At 39.0% G+C, this 20,957-nt stretch overlaps 3 protein-coding genes across 3 annotated transcripts; 1 reads left to right on the top strand and 2 right to left on the bottom strand.

The window, feature by feature from the left end:
- Positions 1-183: 183 nt before the first annotated feature.
- On the top strand, positions 184-5,562 carry LOC131797532 (zinc metalloproteinase nas-15-like). Its single transcript, XM_059115157.2, has 7 exons — positions 184-247; positions 930-1,100; positions 1,375-1,498; positions 1,951-2,042; positions 3,106-3,189; positions 4,680-4,822; positions 5,458-5,562. Exons 1-7 carry the CDS (start codon positions 184-186, stop codon positions 5,560-5,562), a joined length of 783 nt encoding a protein of 260 aa, XP_058971140.2.
- Positions 5,563-8,541: 2,979 nt separating this feature from the next.
- Positions 8,542-9,594, bottom strand: LOC131797545 (octopamine receptor beta-1R-like). Its single transcript, XM_059115172.2, has one exon. It carries the CDS (start codon positions 9,591-9,593, stop codon positions 8,655-8,657), a length of 939 nt encoding a protein of 312 aa, XP_058971155.2. The 5' UTR covers position 9,594; the 3' UTR covers positions 8,542-8,654.
- A 1,174-nt stretch (positions 9,595-10,768) lies between these two features.
- Positions 10,769-20,800, bottom strand: LOC131797543 (allene oxide synthase-lipoxygenase protein-like). Its single transcript, XM_059115170.2, has 11 exons — positions 20,718-20,800; positions 17,516-17,595; positions 16,655-17,079; positions 15,953-16,141; positions 15,057-15,535; positions 14,697-14,963; positions 13,700-14,193; positions 12,947-13,207; positions 12,348-12,670; positions 11,477-11,915; positions 10,769-11,193 (listed from the first exon to the last, which is right to left on the bottom strand). The coding sequence occupies exons 1-11, from the start codon at positions 20,722-20,724 to the stop codon at positions 11,014-11,016; spliced, it is 3,144 nt and encodes a 1,047-aa protein (XP_058971153.1). The 5' UTR covers positions 20,725-20,800; the 3' UTR covers positions 10,769-11,013.
- Between the last annotated feature and the right edge of the window lie 157 nt (positions 20,801-20,957).

Raw genomic sequence — 20,957 nt, 5'->3', positions numbered from 1 at the left:
AGAGCTCACCTTAACATCTGCTAAGCGATTTTTAATTGCTTCGTTGGTTTAAAGGAACCTATAGCCGACGTTATTTAAACAGGTTTCGACGACTCAATGAATCTTGAGATATTTAAGGCTTCAGTTGATTTTCTCTGATAATTCTAACTACATGTGTTGTGCTTTCTGTAGCAATTTCTTATCATGAGACAAATTCTGGTTGCTTTAGTTTTGTGTCTAGGCGCTGTGTACGCCCAGAGTCCTGAGGGTATGTATCAGATTGAAAAGTTTCATGAAATTACGAGTATAGATCAAAATTGCTAGATATTTTATAATACGCGCTGAATTTACACCAGTACCCAAAGAACTATTAACTACTAACTCAGATCACCCATCTTATCATGTTTCATTTAGCTCCACAAGTCTTAGATATCCCTCATAGTTAATTTGACATATTACGAACTTTCTTGATTGCCTCATTTCTCTTAAATCGAATTTCCATGATTTCAAAGGTCTACAATGTTCCCACGATTTAATTGTGGGGAAAGTCATACATTTTTTTTAAGACTAAAGAAAACATTAAAGGAAGTTTGAAATTGAAGTTGAAGTTCGAGGCGCATTATGTAATTTTGTTTTTTATGGACCATTGCACCATAAACCAATAACTCTGCTGAGGCATTCTCCAGAATATGACCGGCTTATTTCGTGTTTCCTATCTTGTCACATGTGATGAGTCCTTGTATATTTTTATCTTCAGCTCCGTCTTATAATTCGCCTTCCATCGCACATATATATCTTACACAACGAATATTTTGTACTCTTCAAAGATGTTGCAAATTGTTATACCTATGTAGCTATACTTGTGGTTGGTAAGCAAGTTTTTCTTGCTTCCTGACTGATTTTGCTAAGTTAATTCATTAACCAAATCTTCATTACTCTAAATGCATCAGAGAACCAAGATTCCATTAATCCGGACCTGTTTGAAGGAGATATGATTCTAGAACCAGGTCAGCGATTGGCGGCTGAGTTTGGGCTTGATCTTGATGGGCTTAACCGTGGAAGCGTCAGAAACCGACAGTGGCCAAATGGAATTGTTCCTTACAATATTCACTCCAGTCTTGGTAACGATCGTTCTACATAGTTAGAATTATTGGTGGAATGATATACTGTTTTATATATAGCAACTTAATCAGAACTTTGTCAAGAAACCACAATAACCAAAACCCCCAAAATGATTGCCCATGTTACCTCCCTTGAAATTTGCGAGATCTCAATTTATTTACCCTCGATACTAGTTTTTGTTTTTAATCTCATTGCTATTTCGTTTGCTTTTGTTCTTGATACATTATTTTCCTTTTTTTTACCTATAATTTTTTTATTCGCCAATTGTACTAGCCACGCAACCAAAGGCAATGAAAGCAATCCAAGCTGGTATGGATCTCTGGAGCAGCAAAACCTGCATCCGGTTTGTTCAGAGGACGGATGAGAAAGCTTACATAGAGTTCTTCAAAGGGAGAGGGTATGGAATAAACCGTTGAACGAATTTTTACACTCAACAGATCTAAAGGACCAGTTATTAGTTGTAAACGAGGGTGGGGGAGGGAAGAGGGGGGGGGGGAAAGGGGAAGGATGGAGGATTTAATTAAGGATTTACAGGGGGAATGGAGAGATCAGGGGGAGAACATAAGAATATTCTAGTGCCCTAATTTTATCGTGGCAAAACCAAAATCACCACCCTTCCCCGGACATGAATAATGGCCAATCCCTAAACTCTGATGGACAGTGCCATAGAAACGAAATCATTTTCTTCTTGTAGAATGACTTTGGTTTTGTAAAGTAGGCAAGATTTGATGATTAAAATCTCGCGAGGTCTTGCAGTCTTGCAATCACTATGATAATGTCATCGTATGACTTGAGATAAAAAAAAAAGATTATTGTAACAAACTTTTTCAAAAAAATTTCTTTCTCTAGTTGTTGGTCATACGTGGGACGAATCGGAAAGAAACAACTACTCAGTTTAGCGGCAGGATGTTGGGGCAAGGGTACAGTGTCACACGAAATCGGTAAGTTCGAATGAACAATCCCGGAAGTAATCGACATTACTTTGATTTTCCTTTACTAGAGCAGATGCTTTTCGATCGAGTGTCGTAAAACTAAGACTAAAGGAGCAATGGTCAATAAAAACAGAATGAAAAATCACGATTAGCCAATTAGAATTCAAAGTAAAAAAGCACACAAGCTGGAAATGCCATAGACAATAAAGGCGTGATTGGTTTTAGTTTTAAAGGATCCTAGTCAAGAACAAGGCATTGCGCGCTTGGTCCGCTATTTACGATGCCATATAATTTCGTGAAATTTTCATTGTGGTCTATCATCCTATTGCATCCAAGAAATTTAAATATATCGAGGTCTTGAATTGTCGCAACAGTCCTCTGAAATCATCAGTTGTTTATTCTGGGTAGTTATTGTAGAGGTTTCTTGCAATTTTCTTGAGAAATTTTTGTTTGTAATAGGACCGTCGATAGCATCTCGCGTTCCTTAACATGGAACGACTAAAGCCACAAGGCAGATAGAAAGGATTCTGCTTAGAATCGCATGATATTTCGTTACAAAAGGCAATATTTTCATCTGAGAGCTAATTTCTTTAATTTGTTTTAAGAGACCCTTCTCTATCGGAGCAGATAACTCCAGACACATGTTTCTCCAGAACTTCGTCGGGCATCTTCTGTTCCCTTCTTTACGCGTATTTTGAAACTTTTTAGGTTGTTATTAAAGGTGGAGCGCGCTTCTAATTTACGAATCCTTTACTTACTCCTGGTAATTGTTGACGGGCCAGCACGACTCCTGCCAGGCGTTCAGTGTAATATGAACAATTTTTCCCGCAGTTGCCCGTATGTAAATGAAACCAATGGCGTGGTTCACTCGAATAAGAATGTGGCATGGGTTCTAAGGACCAACCAAGGCACCAGTGAAGCTTGTACAGTATCGCAAAACTTTATCGAAATGAGCCCTCATCCTTTTTTCAGTTTCATAACCGGGCACCCTCCTGCTCCACAAACGCTGAAAAAAACTCTTTCGCTAACTTACTCAAAAAGGATAAAAATGGAATTTCTTTTTCCTTTGCAGCCCATGCCCTCGGGTTTTTCCACGAGCAATCCCGCCCTGACAGAGATGATCACGTGACTATACACTTTGAGAACATTAAAGATGGTAGGTCATGAGGGGACGCAAGCGGCCTCAACTGTAAGTACTTTTTAGAAATGCTAGGATATTATCCTAGCATTCCTAACATTCCGAGCTGCGCGAGAGTGTCAAAACCCGTGCGTATGTCACAGAAATGTCACTAGACCTAAAGTACGCCAGATGAGGGCGAATAAATCGTGTGGATATATTTCTCTTTATAATCTACAATGTAACGCAAAGGAACCGGCCGAGCAATAAAGACACTATTGATTGCGTGTGAAACAAAAGCATTAGCTGATGACATTTTGATATCAGGTATTAATTCATTGATCTACTCATATTTATTCGCCCTCATCTGGCGTACTTTAGGTCTAGTGACATTTCTGACATACGCACGGATTTTGACACTCTCGCGTAGCTCGGAATGTTAGGATAATATCCTAGCATTTCTAACAAGTACTTACAGTTGAGGACGCTTGCGTCCCCTCATGCTATTATTATTAGCTTTAGCCCTATTGTGTATGGATACGATTTGTCTGCTACCTGCCTCGACAAAAGACACTGAACATTTTTCAATATTCCGAATTGTATACAGGTTAATAAATAACTTGGATTGTCATACATATTAGCTAGACTTACTATAGAAAATATCTGCTTGGTCGAGAGCATTCAGTCAATGTACAATAGCGGGTGAAGTTGAAATGATAACCTAATATCTGCAACGGATATTTCATATATCATGTCGAGTTCAAAGTCTGCCTAGTTTCCAAGTCCCTTGTCCGTATAGTGTTCTCTAACTTTTGCATACTCAGTTCAGTTGTTTTTAAAAAACTGTAAAATATAACAATTATTAAATTCGATTTTCACATGATGTCATTAATCATCGCGTAAAAGTCATCTGCCTCAACCTTCGGCTTTGGCAAATAACTCACATACAATAATTCATGATAACATGCTCAACGTCATCCAATAATTGCTTAATTGCTCCAGTTCAACATCGTCGATCGTAACATACCTATCAGCGTTTTTTAATCAAAGGCGAGGGAGTTCATCATCACAGTGCTAGCACTTCTATCGGTCACTCGATCATATCCGAATAACACGTTTTCAGAGACAGGCCATATTCAAGCTATATGTAGGATTTTCCAAAATTAAGTAAGTCTTGGCAATGAAAATTGACGCAAACGTGTGTCCAGTGCTCCATCACCTCAGTGATGGAGCAGCATAGATCTGCTTTTGCTATCAAAATGATTCAAGTTCTTTCTACATACTACCTTTCAATCTCAAAAATACGCCTATTAAGGCGAAAAAATATCAAAATCTTCCGTTGCGAGTGAGGTGTTGGTTGGCAGACTTTGGCTAGAATGCGATTGAGTTTTCAACATGGCGAGCGTAACGATTGCATTGTACATCGTTGTCATGATGTGTCTCTAAACTAGAGCGAGATCAAGATAAGCATGGAAACAGGCCAAATTATTTTTGACACCATTCTCTTCTCTTGATCTATTTTCTTGTAGGAAGAGCCGGAAACTTCAGAAAGTACCGAACGTCTTCTGCCAATACGCTTCTAACCGCGTACGATTATGGCAGTGTAATGCATTATGGGGCCAGATATTTCAGTAAGAATAGAAAGCCGACAATCGTGCCCAAGAAGAGCGGGGTAGGTGTAAAGTTTCACGAAGCGCGAGGGTCATCAATCAAACCATGAAAAAAAAAAACCAATAAAACAGAAAACAAACAAGCACCCAAATTAACATTGTCTTCACGCCACTCCTGGTTAATTTTAAACCGTTTTGGAGAATACGCATCGTTTCCTGAAGGAAAGTTGTCTTTTCACCGAGAGATCAAACAATTTGGCATACTTCTCATGATCACTTGATTTTACCTTAAAGAGATAAAAATTTCGGCTATACCAAATTCCAGAAATAGAGCCAATTTTTTAACCAGCTTTAGTGTAAATACTGCATACTCTTAGGATCAGCAGTGTTGAGGCGTCGGGTTTGAAAATTTTGAGCTCGGTAAAGAAATAGCTTGTGATTTTTTTCCCTCCTGTCACGAGCGTAAGACAGAGAAAAATCCTTTGAGTCACTAATGATGACAGAAATAATTAGGATGATGATGATGATGATGATGATGATGATGATATTTAGAATACGATTACCTGACAAAAGTGCAAGCCGAAGGACTGTAAGGTTTATTATGAATTTTCGGAGATCTCAAGCGTGAATACTCATCTGTAATGTAAAATTAACTTCAGTAACATTGGTTTTTTTTTATTTCTGGTATTCTGTGTAGGTTTTCATTGGTCAGCGAGCTGGTCCCAGCGCAACGGATGTTCTTGAAATGAACTCTGTCTACAAATGCAGTGGACCAAGTTCTTTCGGTAAATTCAGACCATGAGACGATTGAAAAGATAGAAGAGTGTAAACAGAATTTTTGAAAAAGATGCATTTAGTTTAAATAATGGTCGATTAAAATATAATATAGGTTTAATTGGTGCTCTTACTGAGAGCCAAATCCGTTGATCTGGAAATCTGTCTAACTAGATCTAACACGGAAATATGGTCTAAGTACAGTGTTAAGTTTGTACAATCACTCTTCTTCTCTACGAGTCAGCAGCAAACAAAATTAAATTGCCCGTTTGGTGATAAGACACACGGAGCATTAGGTGTATGTACACGAAAAGATTCAGTTGATTATCTCTTGTGTATACTGGAAACGGAGCTAATCAGTCGAGGGAGAGCGAGATTGTGTCGAGGGAGAGCGATCGGTTTAGTTTGCCAATAAAGTTTAAAGTTAGAACTACGTCGGAGTCAGTATGCAATGTTCCTGCAAGAACGCTCACCAGTAAGATTCTGCTTCAGGTTGGTGCCGAGACAAATACCCTAGATGGTGCCAACAGAACAGAAGATACTGCCACTGGCACAGTCACATGAAAGGAAAATGCAATCGAACCTGCTCGTTATGCTAAAAAGGTAAGTTAGATTAAAATATAATTTTAAAATGTATATATGAGAAAGAAAACGGCTACGAGTCTAAAAAGTAAATTTACTGCATGCACATTCATGCTTGTATATCAACATAAGCTTAGATATAAGCCAATCAGTCAATGAGATTTCAGGCTTATATCAGAGCTTACTAAAACCACACATTAATAACATTAAAAAAACATATGAACGATCCTCGACCAACTTGAGCAGCCCATTTTGCATAATAACGTGGCTCATTATGAAAATGAAAGATGGACAAAACTAAACACAGCTGAAAAATTAAGTTGCGCAGTTCAATTACCATTATTAACATAGCAGAGTGCACCTTTGTCTCACGGCAGTGATAAGTGAATTATAAAAGAGGTATAATGTTACATCAAAATTGCACCACTAAACAACGCTCAATTCCACTCTTTTTTAGACCCTTTTGAAATAATGCAGTTTAAGTGTTAAATCGTGGGAGTTTGGTCGCCACCACTGACTAAGGGGTAAAAAGAAATGCTGAAATGCGATTGATTGTTATGTTTTGGTGTTCCCGAAGTTCTTCTTCGCCTGCAAAAGAAGAAAAGATACGATTTAGAGGAAACGATCGATAATGCGGTTCGTGAGTAGATTGCACTGCTAAAAACCAATCAAATTGAAAGACTACAAGAGCTTTAAAATGGATTTAAAAAGAAACGTCTAACTGTCTCTGAAAATTTTTGCACAGAATGGGTAATTGATACAATAACAATACTCTTAACTTTCAACTTAATGCAGAAAATGTTTCTATGTTAACAATTATGTATTATCTCTAACACTTAACACTCCGATCATAAATATTCCATTTCCTTTCCTCTCGCAGGTCAGGTCCACTGTTGGAGAAAATACGTCATTTAACACACCAAAAATCAATAAATACATTGAAATTATAGAATTAAATGACAGTTTTTCACCTTTTCTTGCTATCGCCCAATAGTCGGTCAAACGCTCTCTCAGACCACGTAGGTAAAACAGACGAAGAAAAAGGAAAAAAAATAGAAAGAAAGAGAGAAAGAAAAGAATTAATAGATTGAAGCTAAATAAAGCAAAAGGGTCGTAGCCTAATTAGTTGTCGGATGTTGTATCAGCTGGAAAAAAAAGACAATACACCATAATACTGAGTTTAGTGCATGAGCGCCTGATTACTCCCTTACTTCTGATTTCTCACTTCTGAGAATGAAATAAGACCCTTTCCCGAGTTGATTGGTCTTAATTTGCAAAAAGCGATCGAAAGATTGAATGACGAGTATCCCGAATAATCCCAATAAATGTAATATATAGCAGAGAGACACCAGCAAAAAATGTCGTCGATATGCTGTGGGCAGTCACGATTTTACAATCAGGAATTTTTTTTTGTAAACTCGATATAACGCCAGTACATACAATGGATGAACGATAAGGCCGACACAAAGGTCAGTCAGGGCCAATTCAAACAGGACATAGTTCGATGTTGTGCGCATAGACGAAACCAGCATAAAACTGAAAATAATTAAGATGTTTCCCACAGCTGCTGTGAACATGAGCCCGATATTGAAGATAACATTCAACAATATTGTGTATTCGTATTTCCCGATGAGTATTATAACTGGAACATTTATGAAGCATTCACTTAGAGATGCGTTTAATGTTTAACTCATCTCTGAAAATGCCGCTTCGTATTTGTTTTCAAACCCGCGCTTATCGGGCATCGATTTTGACCTTTCTTTGATTTACATACGTCCATAACTTCATTTTTGTTCAGATTAGCATGGTGGTGCGAAATTTCTCTGAACAAAGAAAACTATATCAAAAGGTAAATAAGTTAGTCCAGTTCATTTACTACACTTGACTAATTAAATTTCCTTTTTACATTGCAATAAATAAAACTAACCAAAATTTACTTGAAGAATGTCTCGGGGTGGATTCTATAGCAGTATTAAAATAACACTTTTCCTCGTTTAATGTTTATTGCGCATGCTGTTGTATATTTATGGTCTTTGCATTAGCTCCCTCGACCAGGTCGTCCAGCTCCCGACCACCGAGGAAGACAAAGCGCTAAGTTTTTATTTTTCTCTCTTTTCTTTAAGCTCAAGTGAGAAGTGTTCGGGGGATGGGGGTAGGGAGATGACCAAATCCCAAATAAAAATTTGGCAAATTCTCTCCATTTCTGATATTTGTTATTTTGTACGTAAATTACTGTTCGAGTATTGCAAAAGCTTTGAGTTTGAAATGATTTCCAATTGTCCATTGGCAACAATACCGCGTTAATTGGCAAACCATTTGTCAGCGATCCCAAGATCTTCGCTTTCAATATCGCAGGATATTTATCTGAATCATATGGCTAAATATCATCCGCAAAGGCAGTTACAGAAACTTCTCTCAGGGAATAGAATAAATCTTCATAAGAAAATATTAAATAAATTCGTGCATGGTCATGGAATAATATTAGGAGAAAACCAAAAACACGAGCACACTGTACCAGACAGCTAGTCTTTGATAGCTTCATTCGCTTGCAGCATCCAGACAAAAGATGCGACGATAAGTTCTCTTGACGGCGATTCGAAAATCCCTAAGCCGTAAACAGTACATTATTGGATTCAAAGAGGAGTTGGAGAACATTAATGTTACAGTGAACTCGTATATCAAAACCACACTAACGTTTGGAGCACCGCTAGAGATCTTGTTTACAGCTGTGGTCACGAAAAAGGGAAAGTAGCATACCAAGAAGGCAAAAAATACGTAGAACGTGTTTATTGCGGATCTCCTTTGTTTTTTCAATCGATTTGTTTCGCTCTGTTCGCTCTGTGCTTCCATTTGATCGCGGATTTGGGCTTTATGGCGCCTCACAACCAGGTAAATTTTGATATACACTGCAAATGTAGCCACCAGTGAAATTGCTATGACAACTGCTCCAAGAGTTGAATACACATGGAACCCTTCCATCCAAACCAAGCTAAGTAAGGCGTTAGTCGCCCAGATAGACAACTGCACTAGACTGACTCGTTTTTCGGTGACAAGTAGTGGATATCTCAAATGCAGCCGAATCGCCAGAAATCGATCTAAACCAATAAATGTGATGTATAACAGCGAGACACCCGCAAAAAATGTCGTCGATACGCTGTAGGCAGTCACGATATTACAATCAGGAATGACATTTTTGTAGACTCGATATAACACCAGTATATACAATGGGTGAACGATAAGGCCGACACCAAGGTCAGTCAGGGCCAATCCAAACAGGACATAGTTCGATGTTGTACGCAGAGACGAAACCAGCATAAAACTGAGAATAATCAAAATGTTTCCCACAGCTGCTGTGAACGTGAGCCCGATATTGAAGATAACATTCAACAATATTGCGTATTCGTATTTCCCAATAAGTATTGTGACTGGAACATCTATGGAGCATTCACTTTTAGATGCATTCAGTGGCAAATTCATCACTAACAGTGTTGTTTCCTTTCAATCCCACGCCAATCTTGACCTTTTCTTGGTGTCACTGTTGATATAAGAAGGCTTGATGCGTTCTCCGATGGTTATCAGCGGCTAATTACGCAAAACACGAAGGTGTCCGATCGAGAGTCATTTATTTAAATAGCTTAGTCATTTTAATAGCTTGTTGCCCTATGCCGGGGTCAGTATTAACATATAGAATACAGTGTTACGAGATATTATTATGGCAGCCGCTATTGCTCGGGTCGGCGAAAAAAGTGAATTCTTATAAACTAAAATGAAATAATTTTCTTGCACACGTTTTCTAAGGGGATATAACAAAAAAATTAGTCAGAGTCTAACGGCTTAGAAAATCGAGCAGCATCTGTGTCTGTCAAAATGGGATGAAAGATGAAAGGCAGGTGTTCTTGCATTAATTAGTTTTACTCTCCATCCTTCATAATTAGCCGCTTACAAAATGTTCATCCTCTTTCTCATCTTGATTTGGTAATGTACTGTTTTGCTCTACGCAATTGTCGCGAATCAGAAGTTGAAGGTACTTAATTATTAACGTCGTAAAAGTATTTTTAACTGGATGTAAGCGCTTGTTTATCCAAACAACCACTGAAATATCATCAGTCATTGAAAGGGTACCATCTTGGTTTAAAATAGATTGCGGAAAAACCAACTAAATAAAGTGATCTCGGGGGAAAATGCAACAGGCGATGAGCATGCTCCATCAAATATTTTTCTTGGTTTAGTTATCATGATCACACAATAGCTTTCAAAAATATTGTGTATAGATAGGCTATAGAAGCGAGAGAGTGCTATCCTCTTTTAATTTTCTAGAAATTTCCCCCTTTTGGGCTGATTAGAACTTACCAACACAATTACTCCTGAGTTGTACGACACGGGAAAAAAAAAAAAACAGCTTGTATGGTATATTTTTGTAAAATATGATCGCTTTTTATCCTTTAACGTGATATCGAAGGTTGAATACAAACAAAGATGATTTACTGCTCGATAAACCTATATAATTATATATGCTTATTTTAAACTATTAAATGGCCGATGAAGAATACGCATGAAGTGTTCAAAAAGGTTTAAAACATAAAGGAAATATTTTCAAAATTTCAATCATTTCCTCGTGTGCTTACCCCTTCTCTCTCCTTGAGTTAAATTAAGAAGCTACTTCTTTGCGTTGTCGGAATTTGAAATGTGCCCCATCTTTTCCGACGGCGGAAATGACAAATTATTCTGTTCTAAAACTTCACACCGGCTCCAATCTTTTCCGGCCAAGTTCTTTCGAAAACAAAACACAATCCCAGACTATTTGTAACCAAACAAGTATGTTTACTAAACTCAGTAGCGAGAATGAAATGGTAGATATTGTCGGTTGAAAAAATAAAATTGAAAAAGGAAAAAAAATTTAAATGGCAACGCTGTTGGGAACTCGCTCCGGTAGCAGCCAAGGATAGGGAAATTCCAGAGACGCGTTGCGTTCCTTGATGGCATCCGATATCCGCTGAAGGGAAGACTGGAAACGAGAAACAGCATTCTCCACTTCTTTCCCTGTCAAAGAGCTCTGAGAATAGTCTCCAATGAAACGCTGCAAAACAGAAAGTTCCAAGTGAACTAACTCAGAGTTCCTGGAGATCTAAGTGCATCTGGCCAAACAACATCTACGCACCATAATACCACAAACAAAGTCTAATTGAGGGAAATTTCACTGTTCAAATTATGTTATCCCAGGTCCAAACAACTATTAGTGTCATTATTAACATAATGATTATAATGAGTATAACCAGTCGTAAAGTTCTATTTCTACATTAGTAGTTCCTCTTTTACGCAAAAATTCCTTTCCCGCAAAAACCACAACTGTAAGTTCCTACCTCGTTTTCTGCCATTCTCGTAAGAGTGTACACAGTAGCAACGTGCCAGCCAGTTTGATAGTGGCTGGGTAATGTATCCATGATGGTCTTCAGAGTTACTTCATTCTTTCCAGTTGGTGGTGGAAGACGCATTACAGGTGGGACATTCGGGACGAAGCCGGTAAATTCCATCTGAGCGTAGTTAACCGCTGCGTGTTGACATGAACACCCAAACACTATACACGTCAGTAGGTGAACCAGCTGATCACGTTTCTGTAAACTTCTGGGAAACTCGTGGTCAACATCGCCTTCTCTTACAGGGAAACCGTTTTCGTGTATATCCTTCACGAAGGACTGCAACTCATGATCCTTAATAACATCTTCGTCTGACGCATAGAAGATGGCGACGAATTCCTGTAGGAAATCTGAGATGGCATTCCACATAAGGAGCCCGTCATCCCTGATGTGTACAGTAAATATGGTTAGGAAATTGATAGAAATAACGTGTCACACTTTTCGAAGATAAAAGGCTTATTAGGCTGGCCGATATGTCACTTGTTTCTTATAGATTCACCCAAAATGGCTAACCATAATCATGCCTCAATCAACCTACAAAGCCTTTTTAACCCTGCATCTTTGTGAAAGAAGGTTTACCAAATAATTTATTCAATCATCGTTGATTTGGTCTCATCAAATGAGTTGATAATGTAAATTGGCCACTTTGAAGAGTTGCTGAGCTAACGTTTCGAGCATTAGCCCTATTTCGTTAGCCCTTCGTCATTCACTCTGATAGAGGGCTAATTCTCGAAACGTCAGCTTAGAAACTCTTCACGGTGGCCAATTAACATTATCAACTCTCTCGTTAAAACCACATTATTCATCGAAAGCTTACCTGTAGAAGTAATTAGGCAACTTTTCAATGTCTTCCACACCTCTTTTTTTCAACATGCCTGGCAAAGAGAGCATTTCAAACTTGAAATTCTTGTACGTTTTTTCCAGTAGTTGAATGTGCCCTCCACCGCCAATGCTCAGAGTTTTGTCGCAAATGCCTCCTTTTGCAATCAATTCATTTCTTCCAATGGTGTTGATGGCCATTACTGAACGAAGATGAGGAAAGAGAAGCTGAAAGATAGGATGAATAGACGGCAATTGCCGCCATGAGGCAACAGCAAACGCTTCCATCAGCAAATGAGTTTTTGTCAAGTGGGTCCCCATCTATGAAAAACAATAGACACACTCGTGATTATTACATACCTTATTACATCAGATCTTTGTTAATGAGTTCGCATTTGAAGATGAAATGTCTCTTTGCATTCTCGTAAGGGATTCCTCTTCCCATGAGATATACATATTTAGACATTAAAAAATTGGTAGGATTGTAGCCTACTTGGTCGCGTTGGTAAGACGCAACTTTAAAAATCGGATGGTGTCCACCAATCTAACAGACCTCACTTGCCCAGGATGAATTCGACCAAGCATTCTGGTACTGACCTGATGCACTTGATGGTCTGCATTTCGAAACCACATTTTCGCCAGGAGCCAATCATAATGCGTGTCACCGGGAGTCCATATTGGGTTATTTTCACTGGGTTCTTGGAAAAGTTGAATTGCAATAGGCACCAGGTCTCCTGAATTCTTAACATAAAAGAGACAAATAGGCTCAGCCGCGTAGTGAGATTTGTAGTTGCTGTCCTTACCACCGCGTTTGATTCCCCTGAGTTCCTTGTAGTCAACAATGAAGACATGTCCAGCCTGATTAAAAGAAAGAGATGTTAGTATCAGCTATCTGCTATTGTGAAATGTCAGGCCCGAGTTGGCGATCAAAGGCGCAAGTCTATCACGGTTAGCTGCATTGCATAACCGACTTGTAGCTTTGATTAAATTAAGTCACTCAGCGTCAACTGAAGTAACCAACCAGACGGGCTATAATATTCTAAAGAAGCCTTTATTATTAATTAATGTAGCTTGAACTTAATTCCCTGATGGATTATATAAACGAGTTTCTAGTCCATTTGGAATGTTTTGTTCAACAATGGGATTCTGTTTACAAATGCAGAGACCTGACTGGTCAATTTTGACTAATATCAGTGCTCATATAAAAATGCGGATGACTCAGCACCGTCTCTTATGATGATTGATGGAAATTTGTGAGCCTTTCTCGATGAACTTCAGCGAAGAGCACTTGTTTCATTGTGGTGTGATTGTTTGTTTGCTTTTAGTTTCTTTCTTTTGCGCAATACTAACCTTAATTTCTTCAGCCAATGTCATTCCTCGGTCGAGAAACTTTGCCACCATTTCGTCTGAAACAGGAAAGTTGATTGGCAGCTCGTCGCATCGTTCGATAACACATGGATTGCAGCCGTTTAGGAACTGGTAGCCAAACATCCTATCTTCCATCCAGAGATTATTTTGGGAAATTTTAGGTATATCTCCTGTCCAGCCAGTAAAGACTCTCTGAAAGCTTTCAAAGCTGTCCCAACTGCTGAAAATACTGCGTAGATAAGAAATCCCAAGATTGATCACCCCATGAAGACGGCCATCACGAAATGAGCGTGACTCCTCGTCAGAAAACTGCGCATCTCTTGGGAGATCACCATGTTTAGGAGCATGAATGAAACCTGGCAAATCGTTTACACCGGGTGGAAGACGTCCCCAGAGGTATTGTTCCTTACGGTCTTGTATCTCAAGAATGCGTTGGTTCTTTATTACTTCTGGTTGATCTTGGAAAGGAAGGACGGCTATATACACATAAAAAATGTTAATTGGTTAGATATGACGTACTAATCTCGAGCAATCTCATTAGCCATCACAATAAGAATGCCCATGGATATAATCTACGACGCCTGACGAAGTAGACATTTTAAAACTGAGATGAACAGGGTATTGCAACGAGAATAGATACACACATAGTGAGAAGTAGCGCAATAAAAAATGATCTCAAAAAATAGTTTTTCACAAGCATTAGTCGCTTTATCATTTCAAGCTGATATACGCAATTAGTGCTTGCTTTCGATTTATCTTATAACGAGGTACGTTGTAAACTCGATGCTTTCAGTCTTGCGAAACCTATCGTTCTGAAGAAAAGATGTGACGAATGATACTCTTATTTGCTTTATTCTGCACAAGTGTGAAGTTCCTTAATTGATGGATGGCGTTGAAATGCACTTGCGCTCATTTTGAAGTAAGCTCATTCAGGATTATACTTCAAGCTGAGATATTAGATTTCAGTGAATAGAATTACCTTTTCCTATAAAAAGAGTCATATCGGAAACCACCCAGCGAAAACATGGAAATTCAAAAGGGTCTTTTTGCTCAGAGCTCGTCACAGTGATCCTGTTAACGAACCAATGTGGATGTTTGTGCCACGAATATGCACCGTCATTGTGAAGATGGATCATCAATATCTCTCCAACATCCATCGCTTGTAGGGTGTATTCGTCCTTGTGTCCAGCTTCTAAGTCATTGGACCAAGAGGATAGAAAAAGCTTTTCAGTTTTTCCTCTAGTTCCTGAAGAGAACGCAACAAAAAACGTTTCAAAACATGTCTGAAAGTAACTGAATTAGCTTGAGGAGTATCAAAAAACCTTTTGGTTGTAAATACCTGTCAGTGATACCGAGATGTTAGCATCAGTTCCTGCTCTTAGCCTTTCACCAGTTTCCACCCTTATCCTATACGTGGCCACGTGATCTGGTTTTATGTTCGCCTTCCTACTTAATCTAATTGTCTGCGTCCTCTGGTACACCTCTTTCCGTATGTGAGCTATACAGTTAGAGTGCTGGGTACCTCGTGCTTGCAGAAGGTAAATGGAGCTCGGTAGGTTTCCGACATTGAACCTCAATGCCTCGCTGGCTTGAGGGGATAGGATGGTGGTTAATGTGACATCAGCTACGTCCAACCAGGGATGAGCATTCTCGTCCCAGTATCGCCCGATATCAAGGATATTTGGAGGATCGTCTGATCGTACTTCGTGGAGAGTCAGTTGAAGCTTGTATTTGACTGGTCCACGAGATATTCTTGCCTTGAACTCTTCTGTCAAATATTCCTTTGGTCTAGTTTCCGTTTGATATCTTTCCTGCTCCCTTAAAAAGAAATACAACAGGAACAGTAATTAAAAGGCTAACTTAACTGATTGCAATGGATAGGAAGAAACTCAAAATTTGTTGGAAACCCTTTTTAACAATTAATATACAAGTATACTTAGGGCATGAAATGGCTGCAATACTTCCATTGTTGTAGTTTTATTTTGCATTACCAGTGTAAGGAACGTAAGGAAAAAACACAAAACAAAACGCAATCTAATAATTAATTATAAAATGGTTGTTTAAGTGCAGAGAGTGTGGCAGGTTATTTCCTCGCTGTGGAAGTAAAGAGAGATGTATGTAAGGTGGTGCGGAAGATTTGTTTTATTAGGTAGGGAATAATTACACCATACAGTAATGTACTTGGTACAGCCACTAGGTAGTTAAAGCTGTCTTTAATTAATTATACCAGCTTACCAGGCCTTTCTTTGCTCATCTTTTGAAAGCAAACCCGTTTCCAGCGACCCGTCAGCTGGCACCAGTCGGAATCTAACGTAACTCTCAACGCTGTCAAAGGCCTTCAGGCCCATTATCGTTTCGGAGTAATATCGCTGGTCGTAATATGAGTTTGGTGCACGCCGCAGACCGTCTATATTACTGGCAAATCTGAAATTTAAAGGAGAAAAGTGTAAATAATTGAAATCAGCACTAGGCATGGTACACCTTTCTAAATAAATAATGATCAGCCATGTAGACTTTGAGTAAATTTCCATTTGTGTAAATATCCCTTGTCAATGTACTCATATTCGAGTTTTTGCAACCCAGTAAACAAGTCATGTGCGAGCACTGCATCAAAAGTTAGGTTTGCATACCAACGCACTTGTTGGACTTTTGCAGGTGGCTGAATATTGTTTTCCTAAGCGTACCAGCGCTTAGGAAAGCAAAGAAAACACGAGTCATTAATATGCTATTTTTATATCCTATCTTGACATTTTCTGCGATGTATAAATATACAGACGCACGGCAACATAGAACTTCATATGCAATTGTAACATTTGTTTATTTACTTATTGTTTTGTTTTTTTGATTTGTTTCTACAGTTGCCTCCTATTCATGTACCATCTACATCTTTTATACTTTTGGAACGCATCCAGCAACGCTTTCTAGAATGCAACTTACCGAACGGGATTATTTAGATAGAACTCTTTCACATTACCACTTCGATAGGATTCCAGTGCATCATAAATCGTCTGTACATTCGATAAGACGGCTGGCCGCCCAGTTGACATGATAATATCCAAAGGGCTGTCTTCTTGGTCGCTATCTGCAAATCGTATCGAGGCGCCCCGAAAATCTGACATCGCGTCATCTTTACCTTTCAGGGAAGCGTGGCGAAGACAGACCCGAAAAGATTTACCAGGTGTAAGGAACTCACAAGAAGGGAATTTTGGCTCCGACACAACAGTTGCAATCCCCTGGGCTGCGACACCAATGGCATGCGTTGGACGCTCTCCGCTGAACAGAGCAATTGCGCCAAAGATACTTTTGAGTTTCTCCTTTTCAATGCCAAGTTTTACTCCATCAAAGATACTTTTTGGTAGGATCTGTCACGAAAAGCGGCATTGATTACGAAATAATCACGATGGCCTTGTCCATGGTTGATTTGTTACACTACATTCATATTATGAAAATATTGTCCATAAGGATCTGCACTTCTTCCCTCGTGTGCAATCATTACTTATTTCTCTGAAATGCACTCTTTTCACAAGAAAAAGGAAATACATAAATCAAAGAAGTGACAAAATAGTTTTTTTCTATGTTTTCTCTTTCCTCTTTGGATGTATTATATGCTTACTATGCTTTGGAAGCACACAATGTGACATGCACAGTAAGAAGAAAAAGACAATTTTTAAAATGTTGCAGGAGTAGCATTAATTTCTTTTTCTTTTTTTCTTTTTTTTTTACTTTCATGATGTGTTAAATGTTTGACATGTTATTAGACGCACACCGCTTGTAAAGCTTTGAACTTAGGATTCTTACCGTATCTGCCTCCTTCATCTTTCTTTCGAAGTCTTTTTCCCCCTTGATTTCCTTGTAAATTTCGTAACCGTGGTTTTCCCCTGAAATAGATGTCTATGACATGAGGCGACTCCAAACTTTATCTAGTTATTTTTAATTTTTTTTGCTGAGGGCGGATAGCAGTTTTAGCATAATTGCTCAGGGTCTTTCGAATTCTGTTGTAAATTTTAAAATAAAGAAAGAAATGCACATATTTTGTTACTATCGTTTTGATTAATCTTGACAAGATAAGATAAGATAATATAAGAAATCAGTTTAAGCTGGTGTTCTACTAGACTCATCAGCATATTTTGTATTCTTCGCAATTTAATTTTCTTCTTTCGCGTTCATCACTTCCTCGGAAACACTGACAAAACGCGAGGCAGCCATTTTGAAATTAAGTGGCGATCTCTATGAGAGCGGTCCGGGGCATTTCGCATCGGAAAAAGTTTTGCTTCAAACTTTTCCCATTAAACTATCTTTGGTAGTAAGTAAATAAACCACTTTGGTTTTTGGAAATACGTTAAAAAATATTTTTTGAGAGCTCTCAATAATCAAAGCTGCAAAAGGCCCTTTTTAGCTCATTCATGCTGAAAACAGTGAATAAGATATTGTGGTGAAGCAGGTGTTGACGGAAGTTGTCGACCAAGGGCAGAAGTTTTATTCCGTGGACGGAAGTTGCATTGTGGACTGTGAACGGAAGTAGTCTCGCATGCTACCCCTCCCTACTGAGTGAAAGTCAAAATTAATTTGGACGAAGCTCAGAAACTCATGTGGTAAAAAATAAAAATGTCTGTATGGTTTAATGAAAATAATAACCTCAATTCACGTTTTCGAACTTCTAAAAATGCCACTTAAATCGAGAAGCCGAAATGTTTACACCCAGGGGACCCGTAGCGGGTTAATTTCAACACACGTTGTGACCACGCAGAAGATCAGCAAAGGTAGCCTTATTGGTAAGGCGCGCATTTGCGTTCATCTTCAGTTGGTATGAATTAATCATTGCTCTTTCACTGCGCTTGTCCTTCACCGTAGTGACTTCAAACTTTTGGTGTTTTTGCTACCGCGACAGCAGAATTATGCAAATTATCTGTGTGGCAAACTCCGACAATTCTATATTCGTAGCGCCATGAATCTTAGATTAGACAGAGCTTTTAGAACACACTGATTGAAACTCTACACATTTCAAACAGCTAACATCTGGCAAATGATTCTGTCTCGTGACGAATAAGGTAAACGTATCAAATGTCATATTGAATAGCGTTCGGTCAACGTTTTAATAAGAAACTCGTTTGAAAAAAATTAACATTTCAAACTAAACATAGTAATTTATTAGTGTAACCGGCGATAACTACAAGCAGTTCCTCTTTTTCGGCGATGTCCGTCGCGCGAGTCGAAAAATTCAGTGAAGGAAAAATTGATATTGGTGCCTCACTCCAAGAACTCACAGCGGCACGCTAACATCTCTCTTTCATTTTTTTTAACTCTGATTTTTTTTTTTTTTTTTTTTTTGACTCGCGCGACGGACTTGGCTGAAGAGGAGGGACTGCTCAGAATCAACAACAGCACATACTGAAATTCACCGTGACCAGTGACTCAGTCACGCATTCATCTAAATAAGGCAGCGATAACGTGACTTTTTGCTCGGAATTCTAGCCGTGTTTGCGCTTGACGGGAGCAGAGAAATATGACTTAAGATCAGCGAGAGGAAATGTCTAGAATCCAATGCAAGTTTTCGGTGCGTGCATTGACAGCATCGCTGACGCTGTAAAAAAGCTCTTCTCCCATGCGGTTTAGTTCGCGTATGATTATGAAAAATCTTTAAACCATCCGCACCCTCAGCTACAGTATTTTCTGGACTCCACAATTATTTCTTCTTTGTGACCTATTGTATTCTCCTCATGGAGGATTTACTTATCGGTTGAAATCGATGTTCTTTGGAATGGTCCATGGGCTGTTAATAATGGTACACATAGCAACTGTGCGCACCACGTTAGGCATGACAAATTCTCCACTGCTTGTAACTTTGATGTTGCAAGTGCCGTATGCTACGCCTTGATAGTAGTATGGCCTCATTGTGAACTCTAGGAGAAGTGGTTCAGCTGACGCTATTCTGTACGAATTGTGTGCCGCGGATTTTTCCAATAGGCGCTCCGGGCCCCAACTCTTCGCTTGTGCTCAGTGCCGTCTTTATTTGTCTATCGGAAAGGTTTTCAATAGGCTGATGTATGTTTTTAGGGGCGTTGGCTGAGAATCTATTGGCATTAATACTCAGGATTTCAAAGGGTCTTTCTGATAGGCGACGAGAAGGGACTTGAAGGCCATCACCAAAAACTGCCTTACACCTCTGCTCATAATCTACGACCGCTTGAAATGATGCTTTACCATCTCTTAGAGCCATGACATCGCACACCACCGGCATGCTTCTCCAGCTTTTTGAATGAACTACTCATATTTTTCGGGAAAGGGGCATTTTCTTAACAACCTACTTGGGATTCCATTTGCGTAATCGCGGCATTAAAACGTTGACCGAACGCTAAGGATATGATATTCGATACGATGTCGAAGCGCTGTCGACTACTTTTGCCGATATATATGGAACAGTACTTAGCCCTGGAGATGCAATGGAAAGTAAACTTGGGAACCGTAATAGTTGTATTCTGAGTAAGGATCGTTATGCAGCATACCGAGGTACGAATCTTCTATCTTCCACCGTTTGATTGCCGCGTAACTAAGAAATAATTTCGGCGGGCTTCGGATTGAAATACTCCGACTAAAAATAGAGATCAAATTTTCTTGATTGGACATTTCCTTTCAAATCATGGCGTGTAAATTGACAAATCTGTCAGATTTCACGCCCGACAAAAATTTGTCCATGCCTTCGAGGCAGGAGCCCCTGGAACGGCGTCTTCGAAGTATTGGTAAGCCTTGACCAAAATTTTGGTAATATCTTTACACAACATTGGGCGCAACTTGACTCAGGGAACTGGTGGACTGATTTTTCGGCAAAGTAAGCAAAAATTTGCCCAGTGCGTCCGGGCCCTTACAGAGATAGCCACTTAATTGCCTTAACTGAGGTGATTATAGCGAGGTACGACAGTGGCTTCTACCAAAATTGGAAAAAAAAATTCCCAGTCATTTACTTTGCGAATAATTTTTTCTCAAACAAAATTCACATACTTACATTCCATTTTGAATCCTTCTTAATATCCTGTGCGAGTAGACAAAGGAAAAACAGAAGTCACAAACCATAAGCAGGCAAACTCCCCAAGGATCTCTCACAACTGAGCACGGTTTTCTGGGATGGTATATTACTGTGAGTAGTAGAGGTGGTTTCTCTGGTCCCTTACCAATCAGAGCGCCATATTAACGAAAGGAATTTCCAATGGACCGATCAGAGAAGCAAACTAAAGTCAAATTAGCT

Source organism: Pocillopora verrucosa, chromosome 14 (assembly GCF_036669915.1).
Source record: "Pocillopora verrucosa isolate sample1 chromosome 14, ASM3666991v2, whole genome shotgun sequence".
Lineage (NCBI taxonomy): Eukaryota > Metazoa > Cnidaria > Anthozoa > Scleractinia > Pocilloporidae > Pocillopora > Pocillopora verrucosa.
This window is presented reverse-complemented; position numbering and strand designations above follow the sequence as displayed.

Coding starts and splice junctions, on each gene's coding strand:
- LOC131797532 (XM_059115157.2), top strand. CDS start 184: ATGAGACAAATTCTGGTTGCTTTAGTTTTGTGTCTAGGCGCTGTGTAC. Junction 248..929: donor GTACGCCCAGAGTCCTGAGG/GTATGTATCAGA, acceptor TAAATGCATCAG/AGAACCAAGATTCCATTAAT. Junction 1,499..1,950: donor GAGTTCTTCAAAGGGAGAGG/GTATGGAATAAA, acceptor TTCTTTCTCTAG/TTGTTGGTCATACGTGGGAC.
- LOC131797543 (XM_059115170.2), bottom strand. Junction 14,964..15,056: donor CATCTCGGTATCACTGACAG/GTATTTACAACC, acceptor CGTTCTCTTCAG/GAACTAGAGGAAAAACTGAA. Junction 12,671..12,946: donor CAGACCATCAAGTGCATCAG/GTCAGTACCAGA, acceptor TGTTTTTCATAG/ATGGGGACCCACTTGACAAA.
- LOC131797545 (XM_059115172.2), bottom strand. CDS start 9,593: ATGAATTTGCCACTGAATGCATCTAAAAGTGAATGCTCCATAGATGTT.